The 23,548-nt window shown below is 30.3% G+C and overlaps 1 protein-coding gene across 4 annotated transcripts in view; it reads left to right on the top strand.

Annotated features, from left to right (window-relative positions):
* The window catches only part of LOC129959645 (uncharacterized), a 59,117-nt gene that overhangs the window by 11,237 nt on the left and 24,332 nt on the right, over positions 1-23,548 (top strand). Inside the window, exons 1-2 of one of the 4 annotated variants that reach the window (XM_056072530.1) lie at positions 5,486-5,795; positions 17,061-17,165. The exons of 1 other annotated variant lie outside the window; for it this stretch is intronic. In XM_056072530.1, coding sequence (XP_055928505.1) covers positions 17,137-17,165 — 29 coding nt within the window. In that variant the 5' untranslated portion in view covers positions 5,486-5,795; positions 17,061-17,136. Of the gene's footprint in view, positions 1-3,274; positions 3,512-5,485; positions 5,796-17,060; positions 17,166-23,548 lie in introns of those variants that run through there. 2 more of the 4 variants (XM_056072533.1, XM_056072531.1) reach the window with 2 other exon arrangements.

Genomic DNA, 23,548 nt, shown 5'->3' on the forward strand with positions numbered 1-23,548 from the left:
TAATAAATTAATGTTACAAATATTCACTTTCATACGCTGCAAGATGATACAAATACGTTAATATTACAGATAAGGAGAGAATGCTTCATCAGGTGAATTTTAAAATAATTTCTGCAATCTAAATTTCCCCCAAAATATGAAACGCGGTGACAGAGAAGATGCTAATTATTAAGAAAAAGCATTATTATTATTTTTTTTTTTTCCCTTTTTACGTACTGCTTACCTATATTTCGAACTACCTATGGGATTTTTCGAACTGCCTGCAGGATTTTTTATATTAAGATATTATGTACGCTACCTTCGAGTATGACTTTCTGATCTTAGAGTATAGTTAACACTCGCATAATATGCAATAAATGTAGTCTTGAGCGTTATCCAGCTTGAGTTGTGGAGTAAAGATTGTTATCAGCTTAGTTGTGGAGTAAAAATTGTTATCAGCTTACTTTTCCGAATTTACTAAATTAGGAATTTCTTCTGATTTCACTTTAACTATAACATTGACAATACAGAAATTAAAAGAATAGTTTGTGGAGGCGTAATAGCCAGATTCGGCTGCTCCAAAGCTATGACATAAGTCAATCGAACCGGAGGATTCATGAGCAAGGTTATTATGATCATTGTTATTTCGATGACTTTTGAGGCTAATCGGAAGCTCGTGAGGAACGTGAAAGAGATAAATACATGATTGGCATAAACTCTTCGGATGTTATATATTTTTATTTCCTTTCTTTTCTAGTTGAAAAAAAGACAGAATGCAAAATGTTCACCATCAATTTCTCATATTAGTCATTCAAATAATTCAAAGATTTACAACGCTTGTTGTTAAATAAATTCGAATGTCACTCAAATGATTCTCGTTTTTAACTTCAAAAGTCTTGAAAAATTTACTTTTAAAATTTAAAGTCAAAATACAGAACCATTTATCCCGCTTAAAATAAAAAAAAAAAAAGCTGATTGTTTTAAAAATCTGAAATACAAACTAATGACATTCAGATAAATGCTTTTGTATAGTATTGACTTGATGTTTCATTGAAATACTGAGAAGCAAAAGTTATTGATCGAATAAATCAATTCATTGTGCACTTTGCATGGCGAGTTTCGGAGAATTTGTGCTCATCAGACCGATTATTGCTCAGTTTCATTTTAAAATCCGCTGATTTGAATGGCACAGAGTAAAAGCTTCCTTTATAAAAGACTTATTTTATTTAATCGGATTTTTAATCGAGTCCTTTCAATGAGAAGATAAGCTTTTGTGTTTTAATATCTGAATTTGATTTCAGTTATACAAGATTTGATAGAGCTTTGAATACATTTATATTATACTTTTCAGTCTCAGCTACCGATTAAGAAAATAATAGTAGGGAAAGTGACTGCAGCTTATGAAATATTTTTCATAAGCTATTATCACTTTCATTAAAAGCAGCTAAATATATATCATATATATGCACTTTTTTTCAACTTGGTCACTTTTAGCTGAATATCGACGATGTATGAAAAAGTATTAAATTAAAGGGATTTAAAATCTATCCTATTTTATAGATGGGCCCCTTTTTATGAACATTTTTGCCAAAAAGTATTGTCAATTCACGTGACGTCACGATCACATAGCAAACGTAACTGAGCATGCCATCTAACATTTATCTGCACGTTACCTTACGTTATGTTGTGACGTCACATTTTTTTTCTTGCCTGCATGATACACGCTGAATTCCTAGATTTGGCATGTATTATCTAAGCAAGAATTGATTCTATTAATATTCAAGAATTGACTGTTTACATATATCAGCCTTAAATCAGATTTTCAATCTTCGTTATAAAATCAGATGATTTTCGTAAATTCCTTTATTCAGTAATAAAGAATGTCATAAATTGCTATCCAATCACGCCGAGTCAAAGAAACTTTGGAATTTGAATCGATATTGTTTTTCCAGGATCCAATAAAAATCATTGAACCAAAAAAAAAAAAAAAAAAAAAAAAAAATCCAAATTTACACATACGAGTCAATGTTATTTTTAATCTTCTGAATTATTTGGTTCTGATTTATTGAGATTCTTAAGACATGATTAAGCTTACTTTACGATCCCAATTCAAATAAATTCTCTACACATATATCTAATTGTCAGAGGCTCTACTGTAAGGAGGGGAGAAAAAAAACTGGAAATAAAATCTTGCTGTTTAAAATATATCGTCTTTTGAAAGTTCTTATTCAATAGTTTAAAATAAGAAATATCGTTAGAAAGAAAGTGTGACGATACTGATATTTTGGCAATTATCTTACAAATTTCCTGTTTTCTGAATATTGGATAAAAATTTGATAATAATTGTCATAAATAATTCGCCTTGTAAAGGAGTAGAATTTTTTTTTCTCCAGTCCTGTTTATACACATAATTATTTTAAATGTCTATCTTGGATTGTTTTATTTTTATTAAAAATATCTTTTTGTCGTAAATATTGTCTAAAATACAAATCTGTATGCATTTGAATGTAAAAAATATTTTTCCTTGAAACATTGCGTATTTATAAAATAGCCAACCATACGTGTAAAGTATCTGTAATGAATTTAAAAAGGCAGAATGAAGCACTTAATACTAAACTGATGTGCTATCGGTTTAAATCGACATCTTTGAAAATGCATTCTTCAGTTGAGTTAACATTTTTGTAAAATTCATTATAAAGTTTTTTTGAATGGGTGATCTAGAATCTAAGAGCACCTTAACATTCTCAAATCTTCAAAAGCAGAAAAAAACATTGTACTTCTTTCTTTTAAAGAACCATAATTTTTTCGATTGGATGATTTTTTTGTATCATGCCAGTGATATGATCTTCCATACATATCGTCAAAGCACGTTCTATCAATCTATTTGTTTGGTTCCGCACTCTTCTTTGGAACCGAAAGAACAAAACGGTCCCAGCCCTCTGGAAACTCCCCAGAGGCAAACTTGAAATATGACAAAGCATGGAATGTTGCCCCAAGGTTACTATAGTTTCTTCTTCCTACATTCCCCCTTCATCTTATTGTTTATCTCCCAAGCCCTTTTGATACTCTTTCCATAGTATTTTTGGATTCGGTTCACCGATCCCTGTCCCCGTCAGCGCTGCTTCCGATCCCAGCGTGATCTTAACGTAGTCAGTCGATCGGAAATTTAATAGACATCTTATCTTAAACAAGCCGGGTTGCTCATAAACGAATGTTGTACGCCTTCAGTTTACTTTACCACCAGAAGCATTCTCTCCGGCTGCTGGGATACTGACTAGTTAGTGACATTCCTCTTCGAGCTTCTAGTGATCTATGATGAAAGTTTTTCACTGGGTTCCAGTGGACTGAACATGGAAATGAAAGATGGTCGTATTTATAATGTAGCCTGAAATGTTAACGAACCTTGTACAACTTATTGTGATCAATTTATCACACTATTGATTAGTGACTATGTTTGCTCAAAGAGTTGGTGGCTTTTTCATCTCCTTCTGCCAATTCTCCATTTATTTAGCTGCACAAAGAATTTCACATAGTAAGTTATCATATGTCTATTTTAATATTAAGTGCCAATAATCTTTTTTACTCAAATAAATTAAATTTATTTTATCTTTAATTAATGATGGAGAATGCTAATTACTTTTCGACTTTCAATCTCTCCAAGATTATATCTGAGAGGGCACTTTTCTGTTTAAATTATTGTTGTAAATGAACATATTTATTAATGAAAACATATTATTTTAGGGTCTTTTGTACTCATTAGGATTACATTTAGATGAATTTTGATTAGTGGCTATGAATGCGAAAATCACCCAATTTTTCTCTTTGTATTATCGTAAGAATCGATCGAAAAGTATTAAAAAATATAGTCACCCTTTTTTTTCACTCAAAGGGATGCTTTTGAATCGAAAAGTAGTCATTATTATGAAAAAAATGTCATAACGAAAGTCATTTTTTAAGCCTGAAATAAAAATTTCTCTCTTGTTCTCAACGGAAAGCTAAATTTAAGATACTTTAAAATGCAATTTTCTATTCTGAAAAAAAAATGTAGTTCTCATTGTGAGTATCAAAATTTAATATAATTAGATTGCCGAAAATGATTAATATTATTTTTTAAAATTTAAAAAATTTGCTTTGTAAAAAATTATTTTTATCCTCAAAATTTCTCTCAAAAACATTCACAAAACGGAAATTCTCCAGTTTTTTAAAAAGTCTCTCCCCCCCCCCAATTCTGAACACTGGTCATTGTTAATTTTTTCATGATTAAAAAAAAAAAAAAGGCAGAAAAGATGGATATTTGTTTTTATTTATTTCAACTTTTATATCACTCTGGCGCTATTTTTTTTTCTTTTAGACTTGCCCTGTTGACCTATTTATATCCTTTCAATTTTTTAAATCAGTTTACTTTTATTAAAGATGCAATTTTTGTTCCTGAACATAACTTCAGTTCAATAATATCCTTCCAAATGTGATATTCAATTCAACAGATAAAAGTATCACAAATGTCCTTTTTAAAAATTAATTCTTAAGTTTACGGAACACTTTGAACAAATAAGCCTATGGTATATATTTGCAAGAGAGTAAAATCCAGCCAATTTTCAGAAGCTCCTGAAAATAAACTTCCTACTCATTTAAAGCTTCAAAGTGACTTAATTAAAATCTTACCGTGTCTAGCTTGCTTAATAACAAAAAGTTGAATTTGATTCGCTCAATAGCAGTAAATCTTTTAATCTATTATGTAGCCTGTTAATTGATTAGTCAGAAAGCGCTTGAGGGAATTTCATTAAAAACTGAAAATATAATGAGTTCAAAAGTGAATGAAATCCATTTATCGGGTCTGTATGTGTATTTAATATAATGACTGATATTTTGCAATACATTGACCAACTAATGATAAATGGGCACCACTGTTTTTAAACGGAGCTAAAAATATAATTTTAATCTGTACGATCTTTGTTATGAAAACAAACAAAAAACAACATTTATTCCTTTACTTCTTGTAAAGGAGCTAAACCTCTAAATTTATTCATTTATTAAACTTTAAATTCAGTACGACATTTCATTGGTTACCAGATTATAGAAGGTAACTGTTTCCAAAATTTAATAGAAATTATTAATGCGCTTTAGTTTACCGATTGTGAAACATTTATTTTAAATTTGCCTAATTATCACGCATATTAAACTGTTATATAATTTGCCTTTTATCCAATCTTAAATATAATATCAGAAATTGTATTTATAATGCAAAGTGATGGATAGTGTAAATGGCTGAGATTTAACGTAAATTGTCAATAGTTTCCGTTCACCTTGAACAAAATTTTCCTAATGACTCTATACAACGGCATATAAATATATATATTTTTTTCTATCCACAGACAGAATATTTGACACCAAATTTTTGCATTTCATTTCGTAAGTCTATTTTTTTTTTTAATTCGTTTTCTTGACGTTTATGTTTGCTTTTTCTGTTTTATTGGTGTCCCGTTTAAAGCGGAAACTGGTTTTTAGAAAATGCAAACAAGCATGCTGTCGCCCTCAACTAGGTTGACGACGCAACTTTTCACCTGCTCGTGCTGTGTAGCGTGACCGAAATGAATCGCTTCTAGACGTGGAATATTGCTGCAGGATTAAACAGTTTTACGTTTCAATGAACTTGTTTCTTTCCGGAAGTCAGAAACGTGGAATTAAAAAAATCGAGGGAATTTATTTATCATTAAAATATTCAGATGTCAATTAGAAGTGTATGGTATTGAAGTTGATTAACCATGACGTCAGGCGCATTTTTCGAATTTATTTTGTCATATATTTCCGTAAATAAGGTATGTGGTTATTTTTGTATTTTTGTTTCGTACATTTTATTTGTAAGTAACTCATGACTAATTCTGAATGAATTGTTGGTTTAACATCTAAACATTGGAAGTCTTATATATACATATCAATGAAATTAAGTTTTCCGTCTTTTTTTACAGAACCTGATGACAAGCTTTATATATTTAATAAGGTGTTATAAAATCAAATCTTTTTTCTTAAAAAAAATGCAGAATTTTTATAATATGAAGTATGACTTATCCTAAACAAAAGACTTAAATTTAGTGTAATTTTTTTTCTTTTTTGCTATTTAAAATTCAGTTATTTTTAATTGAAAGTAACAAAATTTGTTGTTTATTAGTAAGCTTGAAAAAACTATTTAAAATGATTTAAGAAACTTTTAAATTATTGTTATTTAATAAAGTTGGTTTAATTTATCTTCTCTTTTTACAATTTTAATTTGTAAGAATTTTAAATAACTTTTTGAATGTATTTTATATTTTAATTTTGATCTAAAGCCTTTGTTGTTGTGACTTATGGCCCGCTGACAGTCTAAAGCCTTTAGAAGCATTTAATGAATGTTACAAAAAAAAAAAAAAAAAGAAATTGGTTTTGTTTGGATAAAGCTTTTACATTTTGAAGTTATTTTTCAAAAAAGCATAATTTTAAAAACAAGGAAGAGGTTGATCTCTCTTTTTATTTCTTTAAAAGTTCCGACTCGTATGGTTATTGGATATTATGGAGGGGTAATATATTTATCTTCCTTCATTTCAGAAAAATTATATCTAAGCGTTTAAAAGGAGCATTTCATCTGTAAATGTGAAGTAGCCCATTAAAATTTTTTGATGGAGTCTTCTATTTTTCAAGAATAAAATATTTATAAATCATCACGAATGTTAATTATAATTTTTTGATTCTGAAGACTTATAAAATGTTTTTACTCATTTTCTCAAGAAATGAATTAAAAATCAAGATTTAATATGTTCATAGTTCTATAAATATACTATAGAAGCATTATATATTTATAGAGCCTTAGTTCATAGTTCTGTCAAATAAAAGGAAGGAAAATTAAGCATTTTCTTATGTATTAGCCAAATGGATACACAAATAATTTATAATCCCAAAGATGCAATTAATATCTTTTGAGAATAATATCGCATCGTAGATTCTTACATTTAAAGATGAAATCATTGCTTTGTTTTTAATGCTCTTTTGATTAGAATTTAGATTTAAATGAGTAAATCTGGAATAAAATTTAAATTATCTGTGCGAAACAAAATTTCCCGCGGTTTATTCTAAATTTATATCTCTACTAAATATTTGTTGAGTATCTAATTATCTTAAGAAGATACATCATAACTAGAGAATTTTTTAAAAAAAGAACAAAGTGTTATTATTAACGAGAATGAATAATTTAAGCTTTAAAAAATCTAGCAAGTTAACAAGTGTAAGACAGTTATGTAGTTCTCAATGCTACAATCTAAATGTTAAAAAACATTTTTTTTTTTCATTTTTAAGTGAGATGAAGTAGAATTGAACCAATTTCAATACATTGCACAACTTATAATGCAATAATTGATTTAAAAATGTAGCATTAAAATATTTTGTTATATTTTGCAAAATCTTCCATGCCTGGAAATGCAGTTGGCTGTGATAATTTACCAATGTTCGTTTGTAGGAAAGTCCTGAAGATGCGTTACATTTTTTCGCTATGCTCATAATAGATTTCGGCAGTTTTATCAATGATTTCATGCCAAACTTTTATTTTAATTTCCTCTTTAAATTATTAATTTTAATAAGAAATTAAAATGAATGAAGTTTTAGTGAATATAATATTATTGGCTTTAATAGAATGGATTATCATGTTAATTTTAAAGTTGTAAATCTAAAAAGAAGTTAGTATCCTTTCTAACGCAAATAATAATAATAATAATAAAGAGTTGTTTACATTTTAACTCTCAATCATTTTTAAGTCTTTGAAGAGTTAGAGAAATTCATGTTTAATTGATGTTGTTTCATATAATGTAAAAGTTTGAAAAGAAAATAGATCAGTTATCCCTTAATTTCTGAATAAATCAGTAAAATATTTAGATATAATATTTCAATAAGCTTAAAATATTAAAAGCGTTAATTTATCTTACTGGCATCCTGGCTCGAATTTGGAATCGAAATGATGTCGCAGTCAATACAAATGCTTAAACACCTACAAATGCATTAGGGTTTTTTAAAAAAACTTTCGGTAAACGACCAACAGAAACAAAATTTTACTTATCCCTCCCCTTGAGTTAAACTTTGTAGGAAACGTATTTTAATAGAACATTTTAACATGTTATGTTATCGTAAAATACCATGTAAATACAGGGTGTCCCACAAGGAATGCAGCATCTAATTTTTACAGATTCGGATAGAACACATTATTTTAATATATAACATGCGGGGTCCCCGAATATAGCGTCATAGTCTAATTACACGAAAAACGTTAATTATGAGTCTGTATTCCAAATTACGATGCATATGGTGATTGCCCAACATGGAAGCTTCTCTAGGTGATTATGCGAATTCGTGGCAACCAATGATAGGAAAAGAGTGTCTGCAAGTGAATATGCAAATTCCTGCAGCGGTATATAAGGCTAGAAAACAGGTTTAATGAGAATGAGTCGCGCGTTATTCGCTAAAATATTTCTGTGTGCGTATTCGTTCAGGTTCTGAAATGAGCAAATATCGATTGAACGTGTTTTCAGGGTGCTGACATATCAAGAATTGCAATCATATCACAATGTGGTGAAAAACATAAGCCACAACCACAACATAAATGGCACGACGATCAAAAGTATGTATGAAAGATTTAAGGAAACCGGCACTGTGTTGGACAATGTGCTAGCGAAAATGTGAAGGGAAAAAAGAGATGCGTGCAAGAACAGAACGTAATGTTCAAAAAGGGAAAGTTTTTGAATGACAGCGACATCCCATTATTGCATGGCATAGACAAGATAAATAATTATTGGTTTATGCAAGATAGTGCTAGATCTCACGCACTCTCGAAACTTCGATCGCTTAGCTGAACATTTTCACCATAGACTGATCAAGGATTCCATTACGAAACAATTAATGGCACAGAATGGCCACGTTTCTCTCCGGATTTATGCGACTTTTTTTATGGAGACGTTTGAAAGATACAGCCTTCAACATTGGATGACTTGAAAACAGCAATTGAAACCGAGGTCAAGGAAATTGGAACAGATATTTTGTAGAAAACAATAGATAACTTTGATTCGAAACTTCGGCATTTTATTCGTTTGAACAACCGACACGTCGAAAATCTATTGCATTGTAAGTTCTCATTAAACATTTATTTTCACCCGGTTTTGTTCTCATTCCTTGAAGTTTTCGTGACACAAGGTTCACACCTTAATTAGACTATGATGCTATATTCGGGGACCCCTCATGTTTTACATCACAATACTCGTCTTCACGTGTTCTATCCGAATCTGTAAAAATTAGACGCTGCATACCTTGTGGGACACCCTGTAATGAATCACTTCCTTGCAAAAGTTTTTCAGCTTACCCGAAAGAATTTCATACAAAAATTGGTTACAATTAGAGAATATATATAAGCGATTAAAAATGTTTTAATAAAGTAAAAGTCCTCTGCTATTGATAAATTGTAATAAAGTCTTGATTTGAAAGGTTACGATTAACTAAGTCTCCATTATAATACTTTTGTATACATATTTCTTCTGATACAAACATCCTCACACACATACAAGCATCAAATTCTTGTCAATTCCTTTTAAAAACAGAGCACTATTTTTACTTCCGTTTCACTGTGATGACAATACTTCAAATGATGGCACTTGCTTTTGCAAATACTCCATGAGCCTCATTAATACCTGAGAAATGCATTGATTGAAAGTTCAATGAATATTTTATATTTCGCTTAAAACATGATTTCTTAAACAGTGGATCACACCAATAAATATTCGACTCTCAAAACATTTCATAAGATCTTCGAAAGTCTGAAAGGTTTTTAACCTGATAAATTGTTGTAATTTTTTTTAAAAATACAATCATTGCTTGAACGATTTCTTTTAGATTTACTAAATAATCATTTGAATATAATTTCATTTCAGTTTTAATGAACAATTTTTCTGAAGAATTAGACGGTCGCTAAAGGCTATCAAACAGGAAATAGTTTGAGAAGACTTGACTTGGTCTGTTTTTTTTAAATACTTGAATTCAATTCATAAACTGGAATGCATATCAAAAAATGAGGAGCATTTGTTTTGAATTTTTTCTATTCAGTGAGGCGAAGGTCAATTCCAAGGGAAAGATGATTTCATAAGGATTGGATAAGTGAAAGAGCTTTGCAACAAGGTATCTCATTTTGAAAAGCAGCCTCATTTCAATCGCTTCACTTTTCAGGGATTGATACAAGTATTGTATCACTTGTCTAAATGGGTTCATTTTTTCTATCTTATAAGTAAATGAAAATTTCAACCATTCCCCTTTGTGTTCAATGGCTATGAACTCAAAAGGGCTTTCACCCTTGATTTGACTCGAGTCAAAAGTAAAAATTGTCACATCGGTCGATCCCTTTTGTATAACAATGCGAATAATGGCGTTTTTAGAGCGGTAATATTTCTACCAGTTCTTGGTGAATGGTTCCAACCCGTCTTTTTCAAATATCAAAAAAAAAGTGACTCTGTTTTTGAACAGCTGCCGTTTATTGTCGATACGTATTGGTTCAAAACAATAAACAGGCATTTACACCGGAACTGATCGTAAAAGAAAATAAACAGACTTAAATCGACAGAAGCGTTTAACATACAATATGGCGTGTGTTTCTGTTAGTTTCATCGTAAAGTCAACAAAATGAATGTATCCTTTCAACCTATTGAGTCCAAAATGTGGCATAAATATGTAATTATGTTGTGAAAATCATTCTAAAATCTATGAGCTCAAGTGCTTGGATGAATAGACAACCATCAATTCGATGAGAGCATTTGATAAACACCTACATTTCTTTTGATTGTTATGCATGTAGCTCTTTGCTTTTTTGTGTTATCGTGCATGCGGACAAATGAATTAAAATTTGATAAAAAATGTGCCCTTTTGATATAAAGACCACACACGAAATTTCATTCGTCTTGCTCGTTTCTTTTTTGAGTTCAATAACAGACAGGTAGTATTCAAGAAATGTTTCTTTTCGGACTCAAGAATATCTAAAGTGACGATGATTCAAAGTCATTGACCATTACGATCTTTTTTCTTGTTTGTACTTTATACACGGAAAAGTCAAAACAAATGGAACTTCAAACCGAAATGACAATCTTCTGTGTTTGAATCCATGAAACGTACAACTCTCTTAAGGTTAGTCTCCCAAATTAGCCCTGGTGTTGCTTTACAACAGGACGTTAATATAACTCAACTAAACTTAAGGTGAGTCTTCAAAAGCAGATAATTAACTATCTTTTCGTGTGCTACATACTAATGGAAATTCAAGAAAAATAACAGCAGATTCGTAATCCTTACTGAAAAAAAATATAAATTGAAACACATTCACTAACTATAAGATTAGAGTTGAAGGTTATTTACTTTAACTATGCTAACTATTTAAGAGCGTCTGCTTCTATGTGAGTTAATTTTAAAGTACATGAAGAAGTTCACCAGAAAAGAGTTGAATAAGCAATCTAAATGGCAGCATTAGTATTTTAGATTAACCCTTTCTAAGGCCGTGGGAAGTATGCTTCCCACCAAATTTATCAATCTTTGTATATTATGTAGGTTGGCATAAGTTCTGACAAATTTCTTTAGTAAGTCAGAAACTTAGATGCTTCAGTTCTTTATCTCAGGCAAAATGATGTGTCTTGATTTGTTACATAATTATTAATTAATCAAATTAAATTTATCTAAGGAGCTAAATGAATCCCTTTTCTTATTCTAATTTCAAGTCTAAAAATATTTTAATATAATATGACTAGAAAAAAAATGGCCCTTTAAAGGGTTAAAAGTACTTGGACATAAAATAAATTGTCAAAAAAAGTTTCCTTTTATTTCAAAAAGTTAATTATATGGGAATTGTTAACTGCATTTGGAATACAAAATTCTTAAGTTACTAGATTGAATTCATATACAAATATTTTCTCTAAAAAACAGTAAATCTTTTTTAGAAAATGTAGCTTTTTATTTACAGAATATTTAAATGTGGGTTCAGGATTTTAAATAATTTAATTTATATTTTATTTAGAAAAATCCATAACTTACAAGTATAATAATTTGTTTCTTTGTTTTCTTCTCAAAATAATCAACTCCTTAGGGAATATTTAGATAGCAAATAAACGAAGATATCTTATATTGTGATAGAAATCAAATGAAATAAAGGATGCAGTGAGATTGTTTTTCTATGGTTTCATTTTTTGCTTGGCTTTCAGTGGAATAAATGAACTTGACTGAATCACGTGCTAAATGTCACTGCGCATATCATTAAGCATCTAACACCATTGAGTCCTATTTTGTACTTGACCTAGTTAGTACGTATATCAACAAATACAAGATGCTAAATGGATACTGTATGATGTACAACATCTCGCGTTCACAAATTGGCCCCACTATCGCTTTCATTTCCTACAATGAACGTATCAAAGCACCATATTGAGGATTTCCATCGAATTTATAATGGTTAATTATGCTTAAAACGTTAATATTGATACAGTTTTTGACAATGAGAGTTTTTTTTTCCTTTCTCATCCGTTGCAATTTTAACTTTTCCTAATTTCAGCAGTCGGAGCCGGAGGATTCGGTGTTTGATAGATACCTACTTCCATCAAATATCCATCGTGTGAGTTTATTGAACGTTAAATCAAGCGCCGAAAGTCACATATAATTACGTAATGTGATGGGGATATTTGGAGAGAGACATTCGGGCTCATTTGTCGTCCTTAGTATTTGACTACGGTTTAAAATTACGACATGCATCCCGAAATAACCATCATGTTGCTTCAAAATGGGATTTTTAATGTGCGTTAGCTAAAATAGTTTCAAAGGAAATATTTGAATTTTTGGAATTTATTCCTGTGGCTATAAATGTTTTCGGCTTTCTGTTTAAAATAAGAATTTATGCAAACAATTATTTTCTTGCTCGGATTTTTAATTTGACAACAAATTTCTTAGGTTTATTTTCCTGTTCCACTATGGAATCAAACATCAACATCATGCCACAGTCATGTATTCAATGCATGCCATCTATCATCTAGCTTCAATTTGTCCAATAGTGTGCTGTGCTGTCATGTTCTGTTACCTCTTGTACTTGATAGATTCCAAAATTAAACTGACGCTAGGTCATTGGCATGCATCTTGTAGAAATGGTTCTACCATTGATTCTCTATAACTGGAAAATAACATCCTTTTAGTATTTAGATGAAGATACATTTGTCATCTTTTATTGATTCTTTAACTGATAACTAGATAAAAAAAATAATCACGTCGAAATTAATTTTGAAACACTTACACGTCGTAGTGGTCCTTGTAGAGTCTCGGCTTCGGGGTTGAAGGATCTTGAGCTTGAGACCAGATTCCATGATAGATCCGCTATGTTCGTATGCCTAGCATTAGTTAAATCCACCGCGAGCCAAATATCCTCTTTCTAGTGTGGTAAGGAAGTTTGATGGGAAATGTCGGCTCGAATGTTGTGTCTGCTTCGTCATCTGGTCATTGTTCAAAATTACGAGGTCCGTTGTATAGTAGCCCTCTCGTATTCTTAAAATGAGGCGTTAATCTTACTAAACTAGGCTGACTTTGAAATTCTGAAACCTGACTTTGATTAACTGATTATAATGCATAAACACTGCACTGAGAAAACTATCACTAAAGAGCGCTCAAACTTTAGAACAAAATTACTGAAAAATTGCTTTTCAAAATAAGATTCAGGGATCATTCTCTTCATTTAATTGCGGTTTAAAGTTACAAGGTCCTTTCATGAAGTAAATCTCATATTGTTTTAAAACAAGACGTTAATATAAATGAACAAACTAAACTTCAAGGTAAGCTTTACTGGAACTTAGAATTTGCAAAACCTTTGCTTCATCTAAAAGCAAAATTTTCTTTTCCCCCCACTGCCTGTGCGTCGCATTTTTTAATGATAGAGAATAGTTTGACAAAAATTTTCTGTCATTTGAAAAAAAAAAAAGGGGGGGGGCAAATTAAAAAAAAATCGCATACAGTGTAGTTATCATTTAAGTTCCCATGAAATGTCGAACAATAATTAAAATGTGCTTCCTAGAATGAATGAAAGCGATCCTTCATCTCTAATATGCTCTCTTACTCATTTATCAACTTCAATTGAGGTCATACCACATGAATCTCCAATCTCCCGTGCAGGGAATTGAAGATCACTCTACGGTACTTCAATTCCCTGCACGGATGCGGGGATTCTCGAAGCCGTACATAACGGTAAAACAACAATAACGCAAGAAATTAATACCCTTCTCCATTTACTAAATATACCTTGCACTCTCCAGTGGATCCCAGCTCATGTTGGAATTGAGGGGAACGAATGTGCAGATGCCCTTGCAAAGGAAGCAGGCGACGAAGACCAACCTCGAGTAGTCACCTGTGCAGATGCGAATGCTGCCGCCAGACCAAGGATCTACAACCAGCATCTTAGCAAGGCAACAATCCCCGATCTAAACTTCCCAAGGAACCTTTCCTCTACAATAGCTAGGCTACGCACTGGACATTTCAAAGGCATGAAGATCTCACGAACCAATATGAAATCCTATCCCATCTGCAAGTACTGTCCTCATTCGCAACTCACTCCAGATCATGCTTTTGACTTCCAGGCCCTTATCGGTTCCCTCTTTCAACTTGGAGCACCCCCAATCGAAATCCTCCATAGCCATCGAGCTCCAGAACTTGCAGATCTTGTCACCAAGGCTTTTGGAGGACTCGAATCTTTCGCATTAGCACTGTATGCATAGACACGACAACATCATCAACAACAACATACGGGGAAAGGCACGCAAGAAATAAACGGGAAATAACATTTCTCCTGACAGGTGGGAATGACTTTGTTTCTCCTGTGAAGTTTGAGGAGTGATTCTGGTAGAATATTAGATATCTAATTTTTTCTGAGCTTGATACCAGGAAGAGGACACGTTTTCAAATTGGCTATGTCTATGCGAGTTTCAATTGTACATTGAAATTATAATGTGTAATCATAAAAGTATTTGATAATTTTTATTATTAGGTATTTAATAAAGAAGCTGTCAAGTTAAGTTACATTTTTGAAAGGTTATAAGTAATGCCATGCGACTTCTACTTCAGAAAAGGAAATAAAACAAAATTTCAGCATTTTAATAAATTTATTTCCTCGTGTTCATGCCGTAAAATATTGGGTATGTATTATACAATAGTCTTTATTTTAAGTCTATTAATTTTCTCTAGATATTGTAAAATATCTTTTCAAAATTCAGTTTGAAATATGTAACAATTTTATTTTTTTCTTCCCTTAAAAAAAATGCAGTACATTAATGCATGCACGAGAAAAGAGCAATAACTGATTAAAAAAAAAAGCTATTCATCTTTCTAACAAAATAAATATTTATTTCATAGAAAGCTATTTTTTAATTAATTTTCTATCAATCGCGCAATAGATTTTCAAATAGTTGAATTTTCGATTCGTTTACTAACTGGAAATCAACGTACTTAATCCTATTGATGATCTCACCATCTATTTAATCTATGTTAACTCAGTTTTATTGTGAACAAAAGATAATACAATAAAATAAATTGTAAATGGACAGAAATTCACTTTAATATCCACAAATTTGATAAATAAAAAATATTTTTAATCAAGACAACTTTCTGCATACTAATATAGAAATTTATAATAACAGAAAATACTAAGATCAGAACGAATTATTTTTAGATGCTCTACATAGGAAAAATAGATAGGGACAATTATCTTTTATGAAATTGTTTCCCATGCTCTTAGTATAAATAATAATGCAAAATCCTGTTTAAATATTCTCATTATATCATTAATTTCTAGATACTGCAAAATTTCCTCACAATAGGGCCATTAAAGTAAAAAAAACAAAGTACCAACAGACAACAGGGATAGTCATTGTCTCCATTTAAAGGCATTATTGTTTTATTTATCTACATTTACGAATCAAACAAAGTTCTTTGTAATTTGCCGAAAAGATATTAGTTCGAAGTGTCATCTCAACATTTCTTAAGATTCATTATTCTGCTTGTTTAATTCGTCAATTGTAGATGCCCTTGGTTTTGTTGGTTGAATGGCTGCAGTTGACTTGGCTTTTATTCTCTTCAGTCTGGTATCCCATACTGAATGGTACAGACGAAATATGCGTCGAATGTCAGAAAGATTTTCGAATCAAATGGAATGTTATTCGTTATCGATTACAACGAAAGTTACTTAGGATAACAAGATTGAAGCATGGTTGATCGCCGATGTTTACTCTTTTTATCTATTGTTATTTTGAGACGGATTCTCATTTTTTTTTCTGCTTGACAATCAAATTTTTTTACTGCTTCCATGCATTAAAGGTCAATATCTAATCATGATGGCATGCCATCTCAATGAATCCGATAGATAATACCATGAATATGAATACGTTTGAAAAAATCTGAACTTCTGAAATCCTAATTCTGCCACTTTTTAACTGATTTTTTTCAATCCAACGCCATAAAAAGTTATGAAAACAAAACAGTTCTTGGCTTAATTCTAAGTTGAAAGTGAAGACGGAAGAATGTGTTAGAATTTAGAAGTTTGTTCTCTTGGCCCTAAATGGCGCTACTGCAAAGAAAAGAGACGTACCACAATTGACTTAAACTCAGTGGGCTTATCTAGACAAGAGCCATTAGAAACAACAACAACAACAGAAGTTTTTATTCATTTGTGTTTCGTTTACAAAAGTAAAATAGGAGCGCTAAGTCGTGTCCATCCATTATTCTAATGACATCAATTCATGCTTACGTGATGCAAATTGAATATGCATACCCAATTAATTTATTAGTCCATTGCCCATCTGCTAGGAAAAAAATGCACTCGTCGTCCCATCCCATCAAAGCCCTAAACAACATGCAGTTAGATTCTAAATGACATGCGCAATTATATTTATCATGTGACTAAAATCACATGAACTGATTTCATTACATGTCATTATATTTTACCCATCCAAGAGGGAGAGCAAAAAAGAGAGAAGATGCCGTTTTCTTTGCTTTAATCGCGACTATTTGTTATATCTTTACAGGAAGGACACATGTTCTAGGAGAACATTGTTGCAATGATTATCTATCACGATTGTCTGAGTGTTAAAATGGCTATCCATGACTGAGGATATATGGATGTTAATGAAGTGAGTCATCAATTATTAAACTTCGGATAGAATGCTAACAAGAATAAAATATTTTGGCAGCTCGTTTTTTTGTCTTTTAGTCATTAATATTTTTAAATATATATATATTTCTGGAGAATAAAGTCTTTGATCATTTTAATATTTTTAGCAATATTTATCTTGCATAATCGTGCTGTCCTTTTACTTCGCTAAATTATAAGCAAAACTCATTTCTGTCTTAGATTTGAAAATATAAATCCACAATGTAACAGACTCATTGCAACAAAAAGTTTTCATTAATAGGGGAAATCGGGAATTGAGTTACGAACTCTATTTAAAATTGGACATTGCACTTGAAATTTATAATATTCTCAACATACATATCATATTATTAAGAAATGCGTATTAGAAGAGTGAAATACAACTGCCGACCCCGATATCCGTTGATTCAATTGATGATTTACTATACCTACGGTTCATTACTTAATGCCAAAAGGTTGATTAAAGAACACATCATTATCACTCTGTATTTGTACTTATTCATCAATTTATTTTAGAAAAATTGATAAATGAATCCCCATATTTTAATATCTAAATACTTTTTTCATTGTTCATTTTAAATTTCCAAAGTAAATCTTTTGTTTCATTACTAAATAACTTGAACTTTCATGAAAGTGGGACTTTCACATCTAAAATCTCCAATAAATATATTCACGCTCCGTGTTATGACGCCGAAAAGTGTGCACATTGTCAGATACATAGCTTTTCATGTTCCCTTTTATTACCACTTAATGCTTCGCTGCCAGAAGACAATACTGCCCGGTGCCGATGGTCATTGTCAAATTCCTAAAGGTTTACCACCCCTGCAGTGCTAATTAATGGTATGACTCAGCTTATTTAACTCGTGATGTATTTCAGTGACCGTCTTACATATTGTTACCAATATTATTACTCAGCAGCGAATGGTAACAAAATATATTAATTGTTACTTTATGTTCATTAAAATGGTTCTTGCGGTATTTCATCCTTTGGGTCGATATCCTTTGTCAGTTATGGAATGACTAATCTTATTTCCTATATGATGGAATCGACTTAGATTCTACATAGAATTATAATCTACGTATATTTTAAAAAGATATATACATTTTGTGATATTTATGAAGCAATCATCTTCGTGAATTCATAAATTAGTGACGACATCCTGTAAATATTACCTTTAATTATGTCCAAAAATTCTTTTTGACATTCTGGTGTAAATCTTTTTCTCGATTGTGATTATCTACATTTTTAAACTGTTCATTCCCTTTTGGAAATTGCTCTTTTACCTTATGATAAACATAGAACCACCAAGCGTTGGTATATCTTGGGGTCCTTTTAAAGTAGCATCAAATTTCAAATAAAGATAAGGCGATTGATTAAATAAGTTTTTTTTTCGAACTTATAATTTTAAAAATTATCTAAGTCCAGCTTAGCTATAATATGGAAGTACAAGGTTTCAGGAATCAAAAGGAACTCCATATTTTATGAAGCTTTTTGATATCCATATTTCCCAGACTTCTTAGTTGATTACCATAAATCATACACTTTTGGACAAGGTTTGAATTTTTTTTGTGCGATTTCTGAATAATAAAATAATTCAAGGATTCCCTAATTAGTCTATCCTTATTGATTGAGAAGAATTCATCAACCCATCCATTCTGAATTCGTTTTTATAGAAGCAAAACTATGTGGATATTTGTATTTTTCTACTAAGTTATCTGTTACCAATTATTAGCAAATTACTACAATTAGGAAAAACCATATGATGCTATGTCTTTAGTGGAGCAAGTTGATGATTATGATAATTACCTAATTTAAAAGTAATGAACCTTGCGGTGCCACTAAATTTTAGATAATTTTTTATCATGTATTCTTATCAAATCAAATACGAACAAACTTGATACGTTTGTTAAATATATTTACACATAAAAAAAAAGCATAGTGCAGTTGATAACTGCACTCGTTACTTGAAGATGAATATATGAAATGAAAATTATAAACAATAATAACATTCTTGCTTTTTTTTTCCGTTTTTTCATTTACGTTTTCAAATTGCTCTGAATATTTATTTTATCAAAAATGCATTTTTTCAGTAAAATAAAAAAAATTCTTGTTTGCACAAATTTTATTAAGATAAATTTATGCTTGCATTTCATATGCATAAAAAAAGTTGCATTTTTTCCGATCTTAAAGCTGAACTCTTTTGTAGAGAAAAAGTTTAACAAAATTTAATGTATAGGCTCTGTATTTTTACGGAGGCTAATTTTTCAGTAATAAAATATTTATTTCTCAAACTAATACATTCATTTCTTTTTTAGTCTTTTCAATAAAATGAAAATTAAGTTAAAAACTACGTTTAACAAACTTGGCTGTTATTAACCGAATTTAATTCTGTTTTTAGAGTTGAAATAAAGTTTTAGGATTTCTATGCATAATAGTTAGATCAGCTATGTTATGCCAAATACAAGATAATTATAAAACAGTAGTTAAAATTCTAAGCGTTTTTCAGTTTTTTTACGGTGATAGTTAAAATATAACTAGAAATATTTTAATGTGAAAAAACTAAGTTCATAATTAAAATGCAATTATAATTTGTAAGGAATCCATATAAAACGAATAAAAAAAATACACGTTCATTCCTTAAAACGTTGAAGGAAAAATGTCTACGAAAAAAAAAAAAAAAAATTGAAAATGTTGTTAGTATTTTACTAGCTTAGATCAAATGTATAGTCAAATGTATATTTCAAACTTTTATCTTTCAATTATGCTATATCTACTTTCTTCGGGCACAAATTATTTAATATGCAGCAAAAAAGTTTTTTTCCTTCCAAAGAAGCAAAAATATTCAAAGCACATAAAAAATTATATAAAAAAAATTATAAAAAGGTTCAAACATGGGCTGAAAAAGTTGGCATAAAAAAAAGATAAAATTAATGCTTAATATCTTTAAAACATGTATATGAAAAACAACAACAAAATTCAATATGCATTCAGATCTCCTGAAATGTTGTTTTTAATTAGAATGTGGGAAGAATAAACTTGAAAAAAGTAAATTTCACTCCTAACAGGAACCCAAAGCAAAACAGAATAAAGCGCATGGTAGAAAATATATTAAGAATTTTCTTTGATAAAAAAAAAAAAAAAAATGTTTAGAGGCTTCGGCTTGTTTTTTTCACACCATTCACACTTTTAACTTACACCTACACTTATTCATAGCCTCTCACTGAATCTAAGTTAATTCCCCCCCCGTTCATTCATTTACAAAGGAATTCTTTTTAAAGGAATTGCATGGGACGCCAGGCGGAAACCTCGAATAATACTAAGGATTTGTATAACGCTGGGGTGAGTGAATTCATGAATTCGCCTTTATAATTATGCACGAATTCGTTCTCTGAAGCATTGTTTTTGAAACAAAAATTAGTTTATAAATAGTTCCGAAATTAATATAATTAATAATTTCTGTGTATGATGAAAAGGACGCTATAGATCTGGGATACAATATTTTTAATCAGATTTCGATAAGATTTTTTTTTCAATGAGGATATTTGTCTGTCATATGTCCTGTTAGAAGTTTTCGTTTAATCCGGATTATGTCGTTACTTCATATAAAATTAACCCTTTAAAGGCCCAATTTTTTCTAGTCATATTATGTTAAAATATTTTTAGGCTTGAAATTAGAATAAGAAAAGGGATTCATTTAGCTTATTAAATAAATCTAATTTGATTAATTAATTAGGTTAATTAATAATTAAAAATCAAGGCACATAATTTTGTGTAAGATAAAGAACTGAAGCCTCTAAGTTTCTGCCTTTCTAAAAAAATTTGTCAGAACTGATGCCAACCAACATAAATTCATACAAAGATTGATAAATTTGGTGGGAGACACACTTCCCACTGCCCTAGAAAGGGTTAAATAAACTTATCAGTTACTTTCTTTGCTATACTTTTGCTATATACTGTCGCCATACTTTCATAGTTTTGTTTCTAAAATCTCTCAAACTGTGGCGTTTGATTATATTTTCGATTATACGGAACGAAGTATTAGATTTCTCGCTTTGAAATCAACTAGGCTGTATTTAGTGAAAAAAAATCAGAGAACCCCCCTCTTTGCATTAAGCAGACGTTTTATTAGGGTATCGAGTTATATCCCTTTCCTGAAAATTACTATCGTTATATACCATTTTAAAGCTCACTGGCAGTTATTTTGATAAGATTCGTAATTTTGAATTGTGATTAGATAACAAGGATGGAATATGAGCTTTCAACACGTTGTCCAAACTTTCATTGAACAAAATGAGAGGACGTGACCCTTGATGGCAGATTTAAATGTAGCATATCAAATATACAGCAGATCTTTGGTGGAATCAAGCCTTGAATTCGATTCCAAAACTCACCCAACTGGTCCTCGTGGCTATTACTAGTCCACGAATGAGGTTTCGTATTTGTTAGAATTGCAATTTAAAAATACACGATAGAATTAAATGGAAGGACATCAGCCACATTAATTTATCGAAGACGGGCTCTGAAAAGTCAACCTTTTCTCAGATGTTCCCAGCATTCAGCGTGAGAAGGTTTCGCCCTCCTATCTGTAGCAAGCAAAAAGGAATATTTGTTAAAATTGAAATCAGAACTAATGATTCTTCAATTTGATTCGTTGATCTTTTTTGTCAATAAATCTAAATGCAGGTGCTAAATATTCCTTTATTTACATCTATTAAATTATAATGAGCTCTTCAGAAATAATCATGACCCACAACTGCCCAAATTGAGTAGACCCGGTAAAAAAATACAAATCTAACACAATAAACATGGCCATAATCATATTATTAACTGTCACCTAGCTAACATTTCTAATTTTACCAAATGAAAAAAAAGTTCTGAAGTGTTGTATAAGCTTATTTTCATATTATTTAAGATTAGGCGAGGTTTAACGAAGATCATGATTTCTTAATGTAATTATTTGAAATTTCAAAAAAATGAGAACATTTTTAAAGATTTCAATCTCACTTTGAGCATAAATTTGTATTGGTAAATGGCTGATTTGTGGTAGCAACTTGTTAACTTAGAGCAATTGATTCTAAAATAAAAATTAATAATAGTATTATAATTAGCATAAAATGATTTGTTAGTTTCAAGTAGGGTTACTTTAAAGTTATTTTTATAAATTTTTTCAAGGTCAAAGATTTAATTCACATTTAGTGTCTTATTATTTATTTTTATCGAGTTTTAACTCCTTTGTTTTTTTCTACTATTTATTTCGATGACAACTTACGTTTCAAGAATGCACTTTCCAGTTCATTCAACAGAGAATCCACAGAATTCTTGGTCTTTGCATATTATATGCCATTTACATATATTATATGCATCGTACTATAGTGTCTTTGAATGATTTAATTTTAGTTAAATATTAGACACACCACAAGACTGTTCATTCCAAGGCAATCAGCTAATACGGTAGATACCCAATGATGGTATGTTACTTTTATTCATGACAATGAAATAGAATTTTATTGCATACATTTCTATAAATTTAGACATTATTGACTTTCCATTTTTAAATAAGTTAAACATTCTTTTGGAACCACATTAAATCTCCGAAATGTTTCACATTTTCAATCCATGAAAGGGTTTGAAGATTGAAATAACTAAGAAATTCACAAGAGCTGCCCATAAATATCCACTATAATTAGAGAAATGAATTGTCAAAATATGATTTATTTTTGTGAACCTACGTTCTATTTTTAACTTTAGAACTCTTATCATTCAATACATTTTGAAGACCTATTTTCAAAATTGTTTCCTATGCATTAGGAAATCAGAAATTGTGTTGTGAATAGTGTTAGATTTATGTTATGGAATTAAAAAAATTCAATGATAACCCGATTTCTTTTTAAAAAGTTCCGTAGTAAGGTCATTTCTTTCTCACAAAAGTTGAAGGCTTTTCAGAATTCTCTCGACAATTGTTTTTACAATATGTTTCTAGGTGGACAAAGTTAAAAAAGATTGTTCCATTTAAAAAAAATTTGTTAAAAATATTATTTTTCTGAAAAAATAGTTTCAATAAGTCTCTTTGTGATTTCGATACTTATCATACTTTCCGAATACTTTAATTGTTGTACAGGAATCAATTGGTTAGTAATACTAATCTTTAATTTAAAGGGGACAAGCTCTTTTTAGAACTTTATTTTATTTTCAGTTGCTCACATACAACAAATTAATAAATTCAGTTTTCAGGAATATTTGCCTTTTTCATTGTATAATTCTTACTACTTTTTTCAGTCCGTAAGTTCTACAGGTATGAAATATTTTCATTGATGCTTAAAGAAAGAATCAATTTATTATTGATCATAAGAATAAGCTACTTG

This window comes from Argiope bruennichi, chromosome X2, assembly GCF_947563725.1.
Source record: "Argiope bruennichi chromosome X2, qqArgBrue1.1, whole genome shotgun sequence".
Lineage (NCBI taxonomy): Eukaryota > Metazoa > Arthropoda > Arachnida > Araneae > Araneidae > Argiope > Argiope bruennichi.